A 16,796-nucleotide genomic window follows, 5' to 3' on the forward strand; every position below is an offset into this window, starting at 1 on the left:
AATAACCTGCTGCAAAAATATTTTCTCTATTTGATGCTTATCCAGTTGAATTAATCAAGCTTGAGAGATGCAGCAGTGACGTGCATGTGCCACATTGAAGTGTCATTTGACCCTCATGAAAGCTTTCCCTGTTTAAGATGATGGCCCTTTTCAGAAAGCTCATATTTAAGGGAAAAATGTTTTTTGTTGACCTAATGTTGTTTTAATGAACACATGACATTTTTTTCATGAAATACAGATGCTAAAAACACTTATAATTAAACAGCTGTTAGTATTTTTAAATGAATAGAAATGACCTGAGAAATGGATGTGTGCTTAACAGTGCAGCTTTGTTGAATTGTCAGATCTCTCCTGGTTACATACAGTTTTATAATTCCCAACTTTCAGATCTATTGCACAGATCTCCTTGGGCTGGTTTTCCCCCCTCGGTTTTGTAATAAGATTAATCTTTGTAAGTCGATAGAAATATATTTAGGGTCACGCCTTTGTGTTAGGATGCTTGTTCACTTACTGTTTTGTATTTGCACGAGTGTCTGAGGTTTCCTTTAATACACACACACACACACACACACACACACACACACACACACACACACACACACACACACACACACACACACACACACTAATCCGTACTAAGTTGAATGTGCTAAATATGAATCGGGTCATGATGGCATGTTGTGCTGTGAGCTGCCAGATAGGCTCGTGGCTTAACAGTTGACCTGTGACCTTTTTTTTTTTTTTTTTCTTTTCTTCAAAGCGTCACAAGTGTGGTCACCATTATGGAGCTCTACTATTCACAAGTGCAGAAGACGGTATGGCAAGGAAACTGTAGTTCATGGTCTGACTGCCAGCTCTGTTTGTAGATAACAGTTAATAGTATAAGCTTATTTGATCTTGTTTCATTGTAGAGAGGGCTGGAGGTTAAAACAAGACTTTGCTGATGAAGGAAAAAGAACTACATAAGCATATGTATAAATGTCTGTATATTAAGTGAGCTGTCGCTTTGCACAAGCGCTATGTAAGGCACTCGTCATGTAATCGCGTTCTCGATGTCCGATCAGCAGATAATTTCCATAGTTTTTTCTGGCTGAGAACCAAAGATGTGGCAAATAGTGCTCACACTCATGCTAGTGATAACTCTATGCTGCAGTGCTCTGCTGTACCAAGTGTTTTCAAACCAGGGACTTTCTGTAGGGAAAGTTTCCCCCTCGGAGCATAACCGCACACCTAAAAGCTTCTGTGCTCTTTTGTTGTCTCAATTCGTTCTGCCAATGGAAACTTTGAGATTACGTAACGCAGCATAAGCAAAGCTTATCAAGATGTTCACAAAGACTTTCATGTTTTTTGGGGATTTTTTAAAAAATTTTTTACTCTTAAGTTGAAGTCACACTGAAACTATCAGGATGCTTTAGATATTAAGAAAGTTTAAACTTGGCTGCTGTAGCTTGCCTTCTTGCTGCATTAGCTGTTTAGGAAGGGCCTCTTTACTGAATATAGTAAACTTGTGGTTCGATTCAGTGTATTCCCATTGGGTTCTGTTGGAAAGGGTGAAACTTCTTCCAAAAAGTTGTTTTCTTTGTATGATCAGAGGATGACTTGGGGTGTTTATGTGAATTCCCTCACTCTGAGCGTTAAAACGAAATTTAGATATGGCGGTTACCCTCAACCACGCACTGAAAGGATATATTCCCTAACATAAACATTATTCTGCTTTGACTTGTGGGTATTGTGTTGGAAAAAGAAAAGAAAGATCTTCCACGATGTACACACACCCTGCTGGGTAGATACACTTGTACTTGAACTGCAGTTGAATTTGATGTTCATTTATGCTACTTTTGATCATTTAGACACCTATCTTCAAATGTCTGCAGCAACAACAAAGAATTTCTCGAATTTACTTGATGTGTGTGTGACTTTGTGCATTTCAATTATCTGTTATATGTCTTTTCCATCCCTGCTGAGAGAAGTATGTGGCATGCAAAACTATAAAACGGGTAATGGAGCATGTCTTATTAATGCCTATAGTCAGAGAGCTCTTTGTTTACATGGTGGATTTTTGTGCCGATCTGGCTCCGGCCACCTCGGGCTACTTCATGTAGGACAGGCCATCAACATCCTGGGGCCCTGACATTTTCACATCACAGCAGTCCTATGGTGCAGTAATGCTGCATGGCTAGTCTAGATTAGCCCGCTTATATAACCTTTATTTCAGACATTTAAAAATAACACGGAAGAAAAAAAAAAAAAACCCCAAAGCCCGGATTACTCACACAGTCATTTATGGTGAATAAACCTCAGAATAATCACATGCATTTAAAAAGCAGAAATGCACTGGGTCACTAGAAACAAGTGGATCTGTTACATGTAGAATAATTGAAGTCCATTTTTCCTTTTGTGTGTTAAGCACATGTGTTAAAAAAAAACAACAACCTAGAATATAATAATAACGTCATTTAATTTGCCTTCTGCCCCATTTGTCTGTGCTCTCTGCTCATATATGTTGACAGAAACAATAGTAGATGGAAAAAAGTGCTGCAGGCCAAAGATGCTTCTTCACAATTGACATTGGGACCAAATAATACAGTAAAAAGATCTCTCTAAACTGATTTGGGCCCTGCTTTTGAGACTTTAGTAACCCATTAAACCAACCACAACACAAAGTTTCTCATGTAATGTAGATAATGAGATAATTTTGCTTAAACAGGAAATCTTAATGACCATTCGGCTTTTTCATAAAATGAAAACTCCCCCAAAAACAGTTAAGTTTGTTGTTTGCTCTTTTAGTATTAAAAACACTTAGAGGGCTTTAATCACACTCTTCAACAACCATATTTAATTATATATGCATCTGAAGTATGAGGCGCTTTTCACTGTGCAGCACACTAGAGGTTATCATTCTGCATCCAGCCACTGTGTATTTAGCATGAACACATTCCTTTAAATCGCTGAAGTCTTTACTTTTAACAAAGTTAAGTAGCATATCTTGCAGCTTCATTGTCATGATCGGCTGCATTATGGGATCATGGTACATCCGGGTAAACTAATGTGGCTGGCCTCAGCCGCTGTTGTCGTGCTGGTTACTTGAGATGAATGCGATTACACACTGTTCCAGTAGTATGAATAAATGTACTATTTTTCCTTACATGGCCTACATTCTATCTTCTTTTCATTTTCTCGATCAAAGTACTGCCTGTACACGCTGGGGAGAGTAACATTTATTCAGTGCGCCAAGTCCGACTAGTTTCTGCATTACCACTATTGGCATTATTTTGATTATTTATTTATTTATTTTAAATCACATGGCATATTATTCTGAACAATTTGATATGGAACATCCCCAGTGTATACAGCATCAAATCTTTTAGCCTTAATGTTAGTGTTTCAGTTAGTTAGTTGGAGCAGCTGCAGGTTTTGCAATGCCGGTTGAAAATGCAAGGAAAAAAAAGAAGCAAAGAACGAGACCATATCTGCTTTGCTTGAGTGAACCTCATTCAGTCAGTTGCAAACTAAGTCGTGTGGGGGGCCTCGTCCAAAGTGTAACAGAGTTAAAACAGATTATGAGAAAGTTCTTCCGTAGGAGTAGCAGGATTTATGCCTCCAAATGCAGTTGAGGAACTGGAACACTTTCCTTTCACAATCGCACATCAGAGTAAACCTCGGCAGTTATTTATAACCCACCCCTGCATTGAATCTCTGAACTGTACTTTGAAGATCAGCGTGTTCATGAATCACTTCTCTCATCTGAAGATGAGCCACCGTGTTTTGTTGACTGACAGATGGACAGCGTTCTTTTTTTTTTTTTTGTGTGTGTGTCAGAATACATTTTAATAACTACCCTTCAAACACCACCCAACTCATTTTTTTTCATGCCGAGCCGCCTGCCAGCAACTCTTGAGCACAATCTTGGCAGGGATGGCTGCGACCTCATATTCATTAGTGCGATCTAGTGACACTGAGACAATTCGCTGGCTTTCATGACCCAGAGGACGTCATTATGTTACCTTCTGAAGGCGTGCACAGATTGTGTTTGGTAACTAAAAGACACTTGCTCGCATTGTAATATTTGAAATACAAGGGTGTAGAAAAGGGATCGACTCAAAACGTGGTGGTTTCTTGATTTCCAAAAAGCTGCGCATGAGAATTTAAACCAACACGTATGTAATATCAGTAGACCAACCGAAAGAGATTTGATATAAGAAAGTTGTGAGGGAGTGAAAAAAATTTAAGCTAAAAACTGTTACTGCGATGGGAATAACAAACTTAAGAAGGTTAATAATGCTGAAAAAACAAATTAGCAGAATGGTTTTTGAACAGCAGCTTCTTGCCGAGGGTCATCGAAAATGCATCTTAAAATTCTTAGTGTTTTTTTTTGGGGGGGGGGGTTGAAATCCGTTAATGCAAGTGGTTTGGTGCATTGAAAGTCACGATATGCAACTGAAATGGATCCTCTACGTTGTTTGTCTTCAGATGCTGATGCATGAGGCTGGCATTGTGCACATTGTGAGATTATGTCAGATTATAGTCAGTGATCGCAAGTTAAAACTATGTAATGAGAATATTATTGATGATTAAATAATAAAAAAAAATTTTTGGTGCCTTTCTTTTGTAACTGCTGCGTTTAATTACCCCAGACTGATGTATTCATTCATATCTTGTCATCTCTGACATAGCCTTACTGAGAAGTCATGCGGGACAAAAGTCTTAATTCAAGGTTCTTGAAGAGTTGAGCTTTCATTTTCAATTTTGTCTCAGATTTAAATGTGGCAGCAGAGTTGCCACATCAGTGCATTTGATAGTATCTGGTGTATGTAAAAAGGTTGTGCTTGTTTACTTGCGTTGTACCCTGAACGTTGTTTTTAATAACTGAATAACGCAATGAAAGTTCGCCATCTTCACAGGGAAATTCTTGACAGCCATTTCCAATTCAGGATTATCAGCAATCGTATATAATCTATAACTTGCATATCTAACCAAGCTGTGCGTCGTTCTCGTTTGTTCCCCGACAGGAGCGTGGAGGCGGCATGGGGAAGCTGGAGCCCATCTCTCCCGTGAGCCCGGTCCACATGGACACAGACTTGGATCTGGTGCCAGCTCGGTTCTCCAAGGAGGAGTTGATCCAGAACATGGACCGGGTGGACCGGGAGATCACCATGGTGGAGCAGCAGATCTGCAAACTTCGCAAAAAACAGGTCTGTGCGGAAGCGGATGGCAGTCGTAAACCTGACTGCATTGAGATACTATCTTTCCTGATGTAAGATTTGATTCATTTCTCTCTGTGGCATTATGCTGGCAGCCTTTCTGCGGATTCCTCCAGCTTTCTGATTCATGTCAAAGATTGAAGTTGTTGATTGTTGTAGTGCCATCAAAGCACGAGATGGATGAGCCAGTGAAGATGCATGCTTCAGAAAGGGCTTTGAAATCTCATCCCACAAATATGTCAACGCACTCAAAGGGAGACTAATGAGCTTTAACTTATTTGCATTTTTTCATCCAATTCCATTTTACTTACTCCACTATTTTTTCCCGTACGGATGAAAAAGGAAAGTTGCTCTTTTCATGTCACAAATGATAAATCTTTCTCAAATATTTTTTTTGAATCACGACTACTACTTCACACACAGATTTTTCAATGAGGCATTCTTTGCAGACAGCTTGTTCAAAAGCTGCAGGTATCAAGGAGAATATCTCCAATGCACATTTGTGTCATACACATATCCCGACCTTGCAGGAGTGCGTCAAACGTCCGTGAGGTACCGAAGTGTTTATTCGTCACGCTTGCAGCAGTCTCTGCCAGTGCTGGCGTCCTCGTTGAATCTTGGTGGTGCAGCGTTGGTTTGTTTGAAAAGTGTGGTTTTCCAGTGCGACTTTCCCTGCCAGGCTTCAGTTGGCATCAGAGCAATAATGTCTTAAATAGACTTTGCTGTGTTGTAATCGCTGCATTCAAGCTCGTAGCTGTTTTCTTTTTTTCATCTTTGCTCAGTGATTGTGTACACGCATTCCTCCAGGCATCCGCATTCCCTTTTCTTCCTCTCGTATTTGGCTTTTTATTTAGGAGAAAAGTAGGTTAAAAATATATGAGGCTATAAATAACAGCTTCCCTCCGGGGGGGGGGGGGGGGGGGGGGGGAGAAGGATTAGAAGTGAAGGTTTTGTGACGGCTAAAGCGCTCGTATCCCTGCAACACGGTCTCCTCTTTGGTCCCTCGTCACATTTAGTCAAGAAATCCTTATGGGTGGCCTTGTTCTGTTGCAGCTGCAGCCTTCCTTCACTGTACCTTCGTAATATAATATTTAGCATACCCATCAAGAGGTACTCATCATCTGTATATACATTTATGGTAATCTACTGATGACAGGTGCTTTTGCGTACCTGCCTTCTCGTCCGGCAGTGTCCGTGTTAACAGTGTGACGACTGACTGAGATACTTTTCAGTTTAACATATACAGACTGACAAGCTACTTCCCGCAAGATTAAACAGCTTCCTGTTTATAGTTATCGATGTAATAACCTGAATGTAGTTACACTTTAGCATAGTTTTGGGAAATAGTTTTTACTTCATTATTTATGTGTCGGTGCCTATTTGTAGTAAGAAAATATATGAAGCAGTTGTGTGAACAGAGCATGTTTATCCCTTATAAAACTATTTTGAAAGGTGATGTTGCTCAAAACCCTTACTCATTTCATATTGCTATAAAATCTAATTATATCCGGGTGTCCTTATGATGTCATACAGGTTTTAGATTAAGAGTTGTAAATCACTTTGAAGTGAGAATGAAAAAAAAGAAGAAAAAAAGACTTCACACACATAGTTTCAATGAGTTTTTGGACTAAGTCTGTTTCCTTTGGTGATATAAAAACATTTGAACTTAAAGATTGATACGACATGAAATGTTTAGTAAACCATTACAACCTCAGTGGGTGTCCAGCCTCCAAATAAGAAAGAAGCGCTTTCAATCATCTCTAATTCTGCTGGCGTCACCGATTCACCTTGCTTCAGTTAGAAAGACTGTTTTATTTAGTGATAGTGATAAAGATTTCAGTAAAGAAATCAGGCTGTTTAACAGAATAGTAAAAAAAACCAAATAAAGCCGGTTATTGGATTTCAATCCCTCTGAATAATCACAAATCTTTGTTCAGCTGCTTGGAGGCTTAAATCAAAACCCCTCGTCTCCCTCTCGCCTCATACTCACTCAGTTTTTTTAATGAACATTTTTACAGTCCGTCTCTTTCCAGGCATTAAAACATCTGGACTAATTAAGTGACACGCTAAAACTTTATTTAAAGAGTTCTGGCAGAGTTGGCGAGTGGGCGGGGGGGTAAAGGCTTAGGTTACAGCCAGCGTGTGTCATGTCAGTCGCGCTCAGGATGGCTGGTTTATTTTATTTTACTCTGCGGTGGGTTTGGAAAGGAAAGGGGAGGGGGAGGGGCTCTCTATGGGAATGTCTATGTTTCCCCTCACCAGATGCTTATCCGGTGCTATCATGGCACAGGATGATCCATCTTTCTCCACTCTCATGTGGAGCCTCTGGGGGCCGTCTCCCCCTCTTCCAAAGCCCCCGTCAGGAGATGAGATCGAGGTGTGCGGGGGCTGTTGGGGGCTGACTTCACCATAGGCCAGCAGCTGTATGCACGCAATTCTGAAGCTGGGCCTCCGCCGCCAGCAAGATACAGCTGAATACACTCATTCTCTCTCCACCCTTCAGTATACTCTGTATCCAAACATTCTCAGACAAATTATAAATGATCCTGAAATGCATCTTTAACCAGGTGTAAACAGATAAATTTATTCAAGTGTCAAGGTGGTGGCTCACATGGCATTTACATGCTTTTTCTAGACTATATAAGGATGGAAGCTGTGGAGTGTGGTTATTTATGAAGAGTAAGTTTTGGCACCAAAGAGACCTGGGATGTCCTTGATAAGTTGAACTGATTGTTTGAACATAAGATGGTACAAGCTGCTGAATGGTGTTTTTGTAAAGCTTGTTCTAAAAGCCTGTCCCTGGCTCTTTCTCTTTATATGAAGTAATTGACTCGAAGCCGAAACTTAAATGCACCAGTGCCTCCAGTGAAGACTTCTTTTAAAGAAAAATGATGGATATAAATAGAAATGATGAGTAGCTTTAACAGGAAGAATATCATTTAAATTTTACCCCGGCATGCTTTAACCCTCTGGGTCAGGTGTGTTTTTATTATTTGTTTGGGCTACTTTTGGTTCTGGCTTTATATTTCACCTAAAAAAACAGTTTACCTTGTTTGGCTGTAGAAAGTCAGAATGCAAATTTAAATGTTACATTTTAAATCCCAAGTATAAATTTAGTAATAATCAATGACTCTATATTCATATTTTCACATTAGAATGCAGGCCATGCCTCTGACTCTATTTACAAATCATTCGAGTGTGACACTTTGGTATTGTCATTTACATTTCAGTTTGCATTTGGTAGCTTTTTGGGGAGCGTGTATGACTGTGCCTGGTTTGTTTGAAGACACTTTCCTTAGCATTTGGGCCGTAGTATTTATTTCTTCCTGCACCAAACAGCATGGCAATATTCAGAAAGTGTTTTTGTCATAGGTCTGGCTTTACTTGCTCTATCAACAAACTTCAAAAAGTGGTATGCACGTAGTTTCAACAAAAGATAAAATAAAAATATGTTTAGGGTTGTGTTTTTCTGCTATGTCGTCTCAAATCAATGTGATTTTGACCCACCTGCATGTTCATGGACTACAGAGGCCTTTTGTAATAATACTACTATACATATAAAGCAGGCTACATCCTGGACAAGTTCCCACTCCATCACAGGGAAAACACAGAGAGGCAGATAATCACACACTCATGAAAACAGCTATGCAATTCAATGCTTCGTTGACACTGCGGGGCTTAACACACAATTAATTTTGTTTGCTTGATTTTTCACATTATAATTTAAATGCAACTGCCATGAAGCTCACAGTCTCCGGCCCTGAATGACCTGCAGGCACAGAAAAACCCACATCAGATTTCATTCAAGGAAGTATATCAGTGTTATTCAGGTTGTCATATAAACATCAGGTGTGGTCGCGGGTGTGTAGAGTTATCAGATCCTTTGAATGCAATATGAACTTAGTTTTGTTGAAGCTCCGCATTTCTTCCAAAGAGAATCCATTGTAATAATAATCAAAGGTTGGAGAACGTTTTTGTTTTTGACTCATTATTCAACATTCCGAAAGTGGCTGCTCGTTGAGTTTGTGGGACACTTGGTGCTATTTCAACATGAGTAGCGAATGTGTAGTTGAATAGCCAACACAGACTGCTGGTCTTTCAATCCCAGAGTTCTACTCTTTAAACTGAAGGAGAGTTTCACTGAAAGTAGTCTATAGGATCCAAAAACGGTGCCTGCATTGCTTCCCTCAGTGATGTTGTTTTTCTTTTCTTCTGTCTTTCTATATTCCTCTGGCATAAGAAAAAGATTTATGGATGAAGAACTGAGTGAAATCCAATGAATGCTTACAGTGAGTTACAGGTCCTTATCCACGCTGGATCCTTCAGTCAAGGTCTTACAAAATCCTAGCTCACCTTTCTTCTAGCTGTTTCTGCCTGCATTGACAAGACACTTTATTCTTTTGTTACACATTTGTTTTGTTAAATGCCAGAGTGAAAAGTAAGTTTAAGGAACTGCTCTGTTTTCCACTGTGGTGGCATTTTCCCATATTGTCTTCCATTTATGTTTCTCTTTTGTTGGCTCCTTGTTTGCCTCTCTTTTATTTATTTATTTCTCATTGGATGTTCCAGCTACACAGCAGGCTTTGGCTTTGTTTACAGACTGTTGTGGTAACTCTTTGATTAAGTAGACCCTAGGGAGCTAATAGCTATTACAGCTAATAGGACAGTTGGTGCCATCCCAGCTGGAGAGCTGGGGAGGGACGGCTGATCCGACACACACGATCTAACCCTCACAACAGAAGCATGGGAGCCACAAGTGTTTTTGGACAAATCAGGGCCCTTGTAGATTAGTTAACACTTGTCTTTGTTTTTGTGTTACAGCAACAGCTGGAGGAAGAGGCTGCGAAGCCTCATGAGCCTGAGAGGCCGATCTCACCGCCACCCAGTGAGGCCAAACACCGCAGCCTGGTTCAGATCATCTACGATGAGAACAGGGTCAGTGTAATAGACGACTCACCCGTTGCATTTGCTCTTAATTTGGTTCCTGAAATGTGACTAACGCTTTGGTGCAAAGCAAAACGAAACAAAAAAATGCTACAAGACAATTATAGAAAAACGGATCTTAATCTGGTTCCTGATAAAGTCTGGTGTGTCTGGTTGCATGAACCACAGACCAAAGCTGTCTGAAATGCCCAAACACAATGTGTGACAGGTATTGGAATTTTTTATTTCCTCATAGCCTGTTTTCATTGCTGTGTGCGGCAGAGGAAAACGTACCTGCTGCCCAAATAATGCCACTCTTGCTTTTAGTCAGGCTCACGGGACTGTGGAGAAAGTTCAGACACTTTTGGAATGCAGTGTTCATTCAAGCATTCAGCGTGCAGTTTATTTGCCTTTTAAGTCGAAAGCTGCTCTTTTTTTCTTCTTTTTTTAAAAAATTAATTCTGCTTTGGTTGGGTCCAGGGTCCTACACGACATGTGTTGTTGACACGTTCTCATACGGGTGCGATGTTTGCTTTCCCCCACTTTTCTGTGTTTTTCACTGTTCTGATGCAATACATCCAGCTAAACAAGGCCAGGCTGTTACACCTCTCAGTGTTCTGTTTCCTGGTTTATCTCTGTCTAAAGTCAGAGATAAGACCACCGCTCTGTGTTGAAGATTGGCACAGTGCATCTAAGGTAACTGGATTACCCCAGCAGGTGCAGCTTTGAACACACCGCAGAGACTCAAGCTTTCTATAAATAGAGACCAGTGAAATGCAGGTCTTTAATTTTCTTTTTCTATTACATTTCAGACATATTGGGTTGTGATTTACTGTGTTGATGGCGATATGATTTTAAACAAGTACTATCCTCCTGAGTCGCAAATGTCTGGTGTTGTTCAGTGTTTTTCATATACCCTGTGTGAAAAAAAACCCAAAACTGTTTACAAAAACGGACTGTCACAAACAATTTATCTCATACCCGACCCTCCTCCTCTTTACTCTCAAAGTATACGACTAAAGGTCAACATAGCAGGAATGACGAATCATACAGGTATACACAGGAAAACATGCTCACACTAGAAGACAACAGATGCAGTCAGGCTCACAGCACAGTGGAGAAAGTATTTTTCTCACAGTTTTGCAAACCTAGCCGAGAGCCCAAATGAAATTATTGTGAAGGTGGTAAGTGAGTCGTAGCTCAGTAATAATGACCTACAATAGAGCTGTGTGCCCACAATTCATAATGGTGTGATTCTCAGTGCTCTCGGTCCCCCTAGTGGTTAGATACACACGCATCCATTTGATTCAAGTTGACATTTAAAGCAGGGACATTCTCCTGTTGTGTATCTCACCTCATATTGCACCTCCAAGTGGCCTCTGACACCCAATGCAATGCTGTGAATAATATTAAAACTTCAAGTTGTAGAGAACACGTGAAGCAATTTTACAAGTTAAATTGAATTAAATGTAATTGATTGTTGAGCGGCGTAGTATATTGAAAGCCTCAAACTATTCTGATAAACATTCAGAAAGGCGCATAAGGAGTCATTGAGTAACAGACTAAATTATTACCAGTTTTCCGACTCTAACCTGCACAGATGACAGATGCAAGCAAACATGTTGCAGGAGGCCTCGTTTAAGGCTTGCCCTCCATGACTTTAGCCGTTATCGTGCGCAGCACTTTTCTGGAATAGCAGATTGCTCAAGACTTTGCTGGGAGTTTAAGAATGACTCAAGGCTTACTCCACAATGAAGTCTAACCTTTGTAACACTTCCCACTTCCCTTTGACTGGCAGGGTGTACTCTGGCCTAGTGCCAGCTCCTCCAACCATGCAATTGCACATGGCTAGACTTAACCAGCTTCCTTTTTAATTTTACATTTACTCATTCACTCATTTTATGGCCAATTTTTTACCATTTGTGTAACACACATACCCCCCCCCCCCCCCCCCCCCTCGTGCCGAAGCCCATTTGCTCTCGTCTTTGGAAACACATTTGAATAAAGTCAGTTTTAATTAATGTTATGTATTTTATTTCACAGCAGTTTGTCTCTCTGTTTGCTTGAGCCAAACAAATGTGATTGCACCATCTTGGTTTCCAGGGACTACATGTAATAAGCAACAGATCTTATCGTGTCTTACTCACAACTTCAAAAAAGAGGTGGTTAACTCCACCTGAGGTCATGTAAACATCGGACAAAAACACAACTTCTGCATTTCTGTCATTCTCAACCTACTTTTTGAAAACAGTAAGACAGACCTTTTAGATTGTCACAAATCATCAGAATTACAATAATTCACCTTTACTCAAGATAAAACACAAACTATTTTATCTGCTTGGCCTTCATGACTGTTTGCTTGCTTGTGTTTTTAAGCACCTGGCTATAATTACGTTGGCCTCTGCGTGCCTTTTTGGTGCTGGTGTTTCTGCGGTGTCATCTGTCCCTTGTGGGCTCAGTGTCACCGGCTTTCTCAGACAGGGTTACAGCCACGTTTCTATTCACAGGCTATTGTTAAACCCCAGGGATGGCTGAAGTCAAGTTCACTAAACGGTCATAAACACAAACACAAGAGAAGACAGCCCCACTAGGCCTGCATTATCATAATACCATAGATTAATCATAAATCCTCATAAGTCCTTGTATCTGCCTTCACGTGGCTCTGTACTGCTTTTTTCATGGATTTTATTTCAAAATCTTTGTTTCTCCCCTCGCTTTCCTCCTTTGGGCCTTACTGTCATACTAGTTGCATAAGCGACCACTGTGCTATCTTCCTAGGCCTTGTTTGAAGTATCTTCTGTTAAATGTTTTATTTGAGGGACATCGTGACCCAGGGTAGAGCTGAACAATGGTGCAGTCGCTAAGTTCTCGGAGTAGCAGTCCTTTGTGTTACCACAGGGTGGCATGATTGGGAAAAACAAACAAAAAAAAAACAGCCTACTACACCACTCTGTTCGGGTTCTGAGATGTGCTTGTGTGTATGGACTCAGATGACTGTTATTAAACCATCAGGTCTCTTCACGCTTTTGAAGAAAACCTAACACTCAGTGCAGCTTTGCAACTCATCCACACCCCTCTTTTCACTGCTAAACGAGCCATTTCTAGTACTTGAAAGCCAGATTTGAAGAGGTTTGAGGCCGGTTTAATGCTGCCCTCTTTTTAAATTTGCTTTAAGAATCACGACTATAAAATGACGAGAAGTCCTTGAGACTCCCCGGGGGGGGGGGAGACGAAGAGCTTCTTTGATAATTACTGCTCATAAACGGCTCCTGTAGTGAACAAGCTCTCTGAGGCAATACTCTGCAGCCTGTTACACCTACTCACTGGTGAGGAAGCAACAGGAATGAGGGGAAAGGCACATCGGCACCGTGGCACTGTATTTGCACTTCAGTGATTCATTGCGTTCACTGATTCGGTTAGCAAATGTTAACGGGCGCTTTCTTCAGCCATATGCCTTTTAAAAACTGGAGCCCCGTCACTTGGCTCAGGTGACCCAGTTGTGAGCTTGTGTTGACTCAAATTAAGCTGTGTGCGTGTGAGCTCCTCCGAGGTGTTACATTCAGGTCCGCTTGCGTGAGTCCTGTGCAAACTCTGTAGTGAGGACAGAGTGAAATGGACAAGGAAGCACCGTGTCATGCTGGGTGGCGAGGAGTAAAGGTTGATGCGCACACACTCTGGCAGGTTATCACCTCTGAAATTTCCCCCTCACCCCTCTCCCTCTCTCCGTCCACCCTTCTTCCTTCCCGGCTGCGAGTGCACCCGGTCTGGCCGGTCTCGCTGGTCTACCGAGGGAAATGAGCTGAGATGGAAAGCAGCAGAGCATGTTGTGGGTCGCCAAGGAGGGTCCGTTTTGATCGATGGAGCAGAGCGAGTGTACAGAGGGGAGAGAGGAAACAAGAGTGGGGTAGTCTGGGACACTGCACGCACATTTGTCTGCTGGAGCTAAATATAAATGTAGAGAAGCAGAGCCACTGAGAGGTCATCCCAAGACACGGATGGGAGTTTTTCTTGCTGCCCATCTTCATGCCCCGACACCTCTCCTTTCTTATTTTGTGGTTCCCTGCCAGGATTTTTTGTTTTAAGGGGCTGATTGTTGTAGGTGGCTGGAGGTGAGATCTTTCTCTGTCTTTCATCAGATGTCTCTTATTAGATACCCCTCTTCCTGGATTTCTTTTTCTCTCTCTCTCTCTCCCACTCCTTTTTTATTCCACTCCCACTCTGCTCTCCTGCCTGCTTGTTCTTTCTCTCTTACCTCTCTGCTCTGGGGAGGTGAGTAATCTTTTTTTTTCTTTCTGGGAGAGGGGAGAGGGAACTGAGGCAAGAAACTGTGGCCCAGCTTGAGCTAAAAGCTCTAATAATAGTCGGTGCATCCATCTCTCCATCCATCCGGCCGTCCGACACGCATCTCGATCACTCAGGCTACAGCCTGAGTGATCGAGTGAGCATGTTCACAGTGTTGCCGTGGTGATGGCAGAGGTGCAGGCAGCCCGCTAATGTACTACTTGTGTTTGTCTTACCTCACCAGAAAAAGGCAGAAGAGGCTCACAGGATACTGGAGGGACTGGGACCCAGGGTAGAACTGGTGAGTAGACATTGTATTCTGCTGCCTCATGTTTTTGCAAGATATTATTAAAGTGATAAATAATGGCAAACAGATCAGGCGGATCAGCCTTGATGCCTAAATGACATAATTGCCCCAGCTTTTGGGTTAACAAACACTAAATTGAAGCATTTTGTTGTTACAGTCATAAAATGCAGCATTGTTGGTTTTAACAGTAAAATAAGGGGATGTTGTTTTCAGCTGTTTTCATCATTACTTCTTATCTGTTTTTCACTCTGCTTTGATTTTATATCTTAATTATGCTTCCCTGCTTTTGTTGGAAACGTGCCGACTCATAGTATCCATCAAGCTGCAGAAATATCCATCTTACACTCACTCGCTCAAAGTGAACTGATCACTTGGTTCTGTTGAACAAATTACCTATTGAGCTTTTGCAAAGAGGCTGCAACCAGCAGGTTTTGCTGTATCCCCAAGGGCTCTCATTTCGAGTGAGTTCTTTAGAGTCAATCAGATCAGGTCATTGGACTGCTGTCAATCAGAGCTTTGTGTCACTTGTAATTTGCTGGTGAGAGGTCTAACGTGTATTGTATTATTGTGTGTGCGCTTTACAATCTGCTGCACATTTGCTAACATGGATTTTTCTCCTCTTTTAGCCTCTGTACAATCAGCCTTCTGATACCAAGCAATACCATGAAAACATCAAAATGTGAGTATACTGCTGCATACCTCTACATACTTTCCAAAATAAAAATGTTTCACACACTGCCACAAAGGTTTGCCTTCAAGAGGAATGATGAGTTGATATAAAAAATATTTAAGATGTAATTTCATATGTTCATATATATTTGCAATGTGTAGTTTTGAATAGCCACAACAGTGCTCTTTACAACTGACCACCAACTGAGGATGTAAATCTCCCATCATGAGGGAAACTGAACAATTTTGTTCTGCTATTTATTGCTGGATATTGAAAACAAAATGCTGTGCATTTGAGCAGGTACTCATGTCTCATTAGGAGGAAGAATCTTGGTGTTTTAACCAGATATTATTTCCTGTGATGGTAGTATATTGCCTGTGTGGGAAGACTCAGCACTTGTTTCCATCACTAAACGTTGAATCATCCTTCCTCTTTGGCAAACATGACATATCACGCTGGAATAAATATGTATTGCAAAACATGTAACAGAGGCTTAAAAAAACATTGCAAATATCTAGTAGAAGAATGATTTTCACTATTAGTGTATAACACTTAAGTAATGGTGGCAGTTTAATCATCATGGGAAATACTCTTGTTAATTTCAAATTCACTTCTGCTTGAGTCCATTCCTTACATACAGTATCTACTAGTATTTAAGTGCAATGTTCATTCAGCGTTGTCATAGCTCATGTTAGGTATTTAAAATACACAGTTTTGAATCTGATTTCAAACTTGTTTATTGTCATGACCTTGAATGAGGGAACTTTTCATCACAGAGGCCGTTTCCTCTGCTTTAGAATATTCGCTGCATCGTTTTCACCTCTACTGAGGTAACTTTTTAATTTCTAATTTATTTTAAGCCATAAATTGATACAAGGCTGCATAGTGGTTAGCAGTTTGGCCTCACTGCGTCAACATCAACCGTTTGAGTCCTGCTTTGAAGGCCTTTCCGAACAGATTTAGCATATTCTCCCTGTGTGAGTGCTGGTTTTCCATGATCTTAATGTGAATGAAGCTTCTTTATAAATTTTATACAACCTGATGAACTGAAGTTTAAGTAGAAAATAACTCACCTTTTAATTCTGTTATAATCAGACTGTTCTTCATGTCATAAGTGGTCAAATTAAACAGAACATTTAACTTCTGTTGCATCGGATTTCTCATTAGATCAGTTTCAAATTTAACTGAACGTATACAGTAAAGGTAGCAGCCATTACGATGTCCTTCAATGAGGCTTATGTCCAATGTATAATCTTTTAAGGTCCATGATTCAGTAAGACACATCAAAAGGCTCGTGGGAGGGTTTTGATGGCTCGCCTCTGCTGTTTTCACTGTAGTTTGGGCACGGTGGCATACCACTAGATGTGTCTGACCTCTCCGCCACACACTGCTGTCTTCACTCCTTTTGATCCTG

General features: G+C 40.9%; 1 protein-coding gene across 1 annotated transcript in view; it reads left to right on the plus strand.

Annotated features, from left to right (window-relative positions):
- Positions 1 to 16,796, plus strand: part of ncor2 (nuclear receptor corepressor 2) — a 92,164-nt gene that overhangs the window by 30,804 nt on the left and 44,564 nt on the right. Inside the window, exons 5-8 of the mRNA XM_080466668.1 lie at positions 5,010 to 5,192; positions 10,023 to 10,136; positions 14,650 to 14,706; positions 15,339 to 15,391. Coding sequence (XP_080322794.1) covers positions 5,010 to 5,192; positions 10,023 to 10,136; positions 14,650 to 14,706; positions 15,339 to 15,391 — 407 coding nt within the window. The remainder of the gene's footprint in view (positions 1 to 5,009; positions 5,193 to 10,022; positions 10,137 to 14,649; positions 14,707 to 15,338; positions 15,392 to 16,796) is intronic.

This window comes from Lipophrys pholis (genome assembly GCF_963383615.2).
Source record: "Lipophrys pholis genome assembly, chromosome: 7".
Taxonomy (NCBI): Eukaryota; Metazoa; Chordata; class Actinopteri; order Blenniiformes; family Blenniidae; genus Lipophrys; species Lipophrys pholis.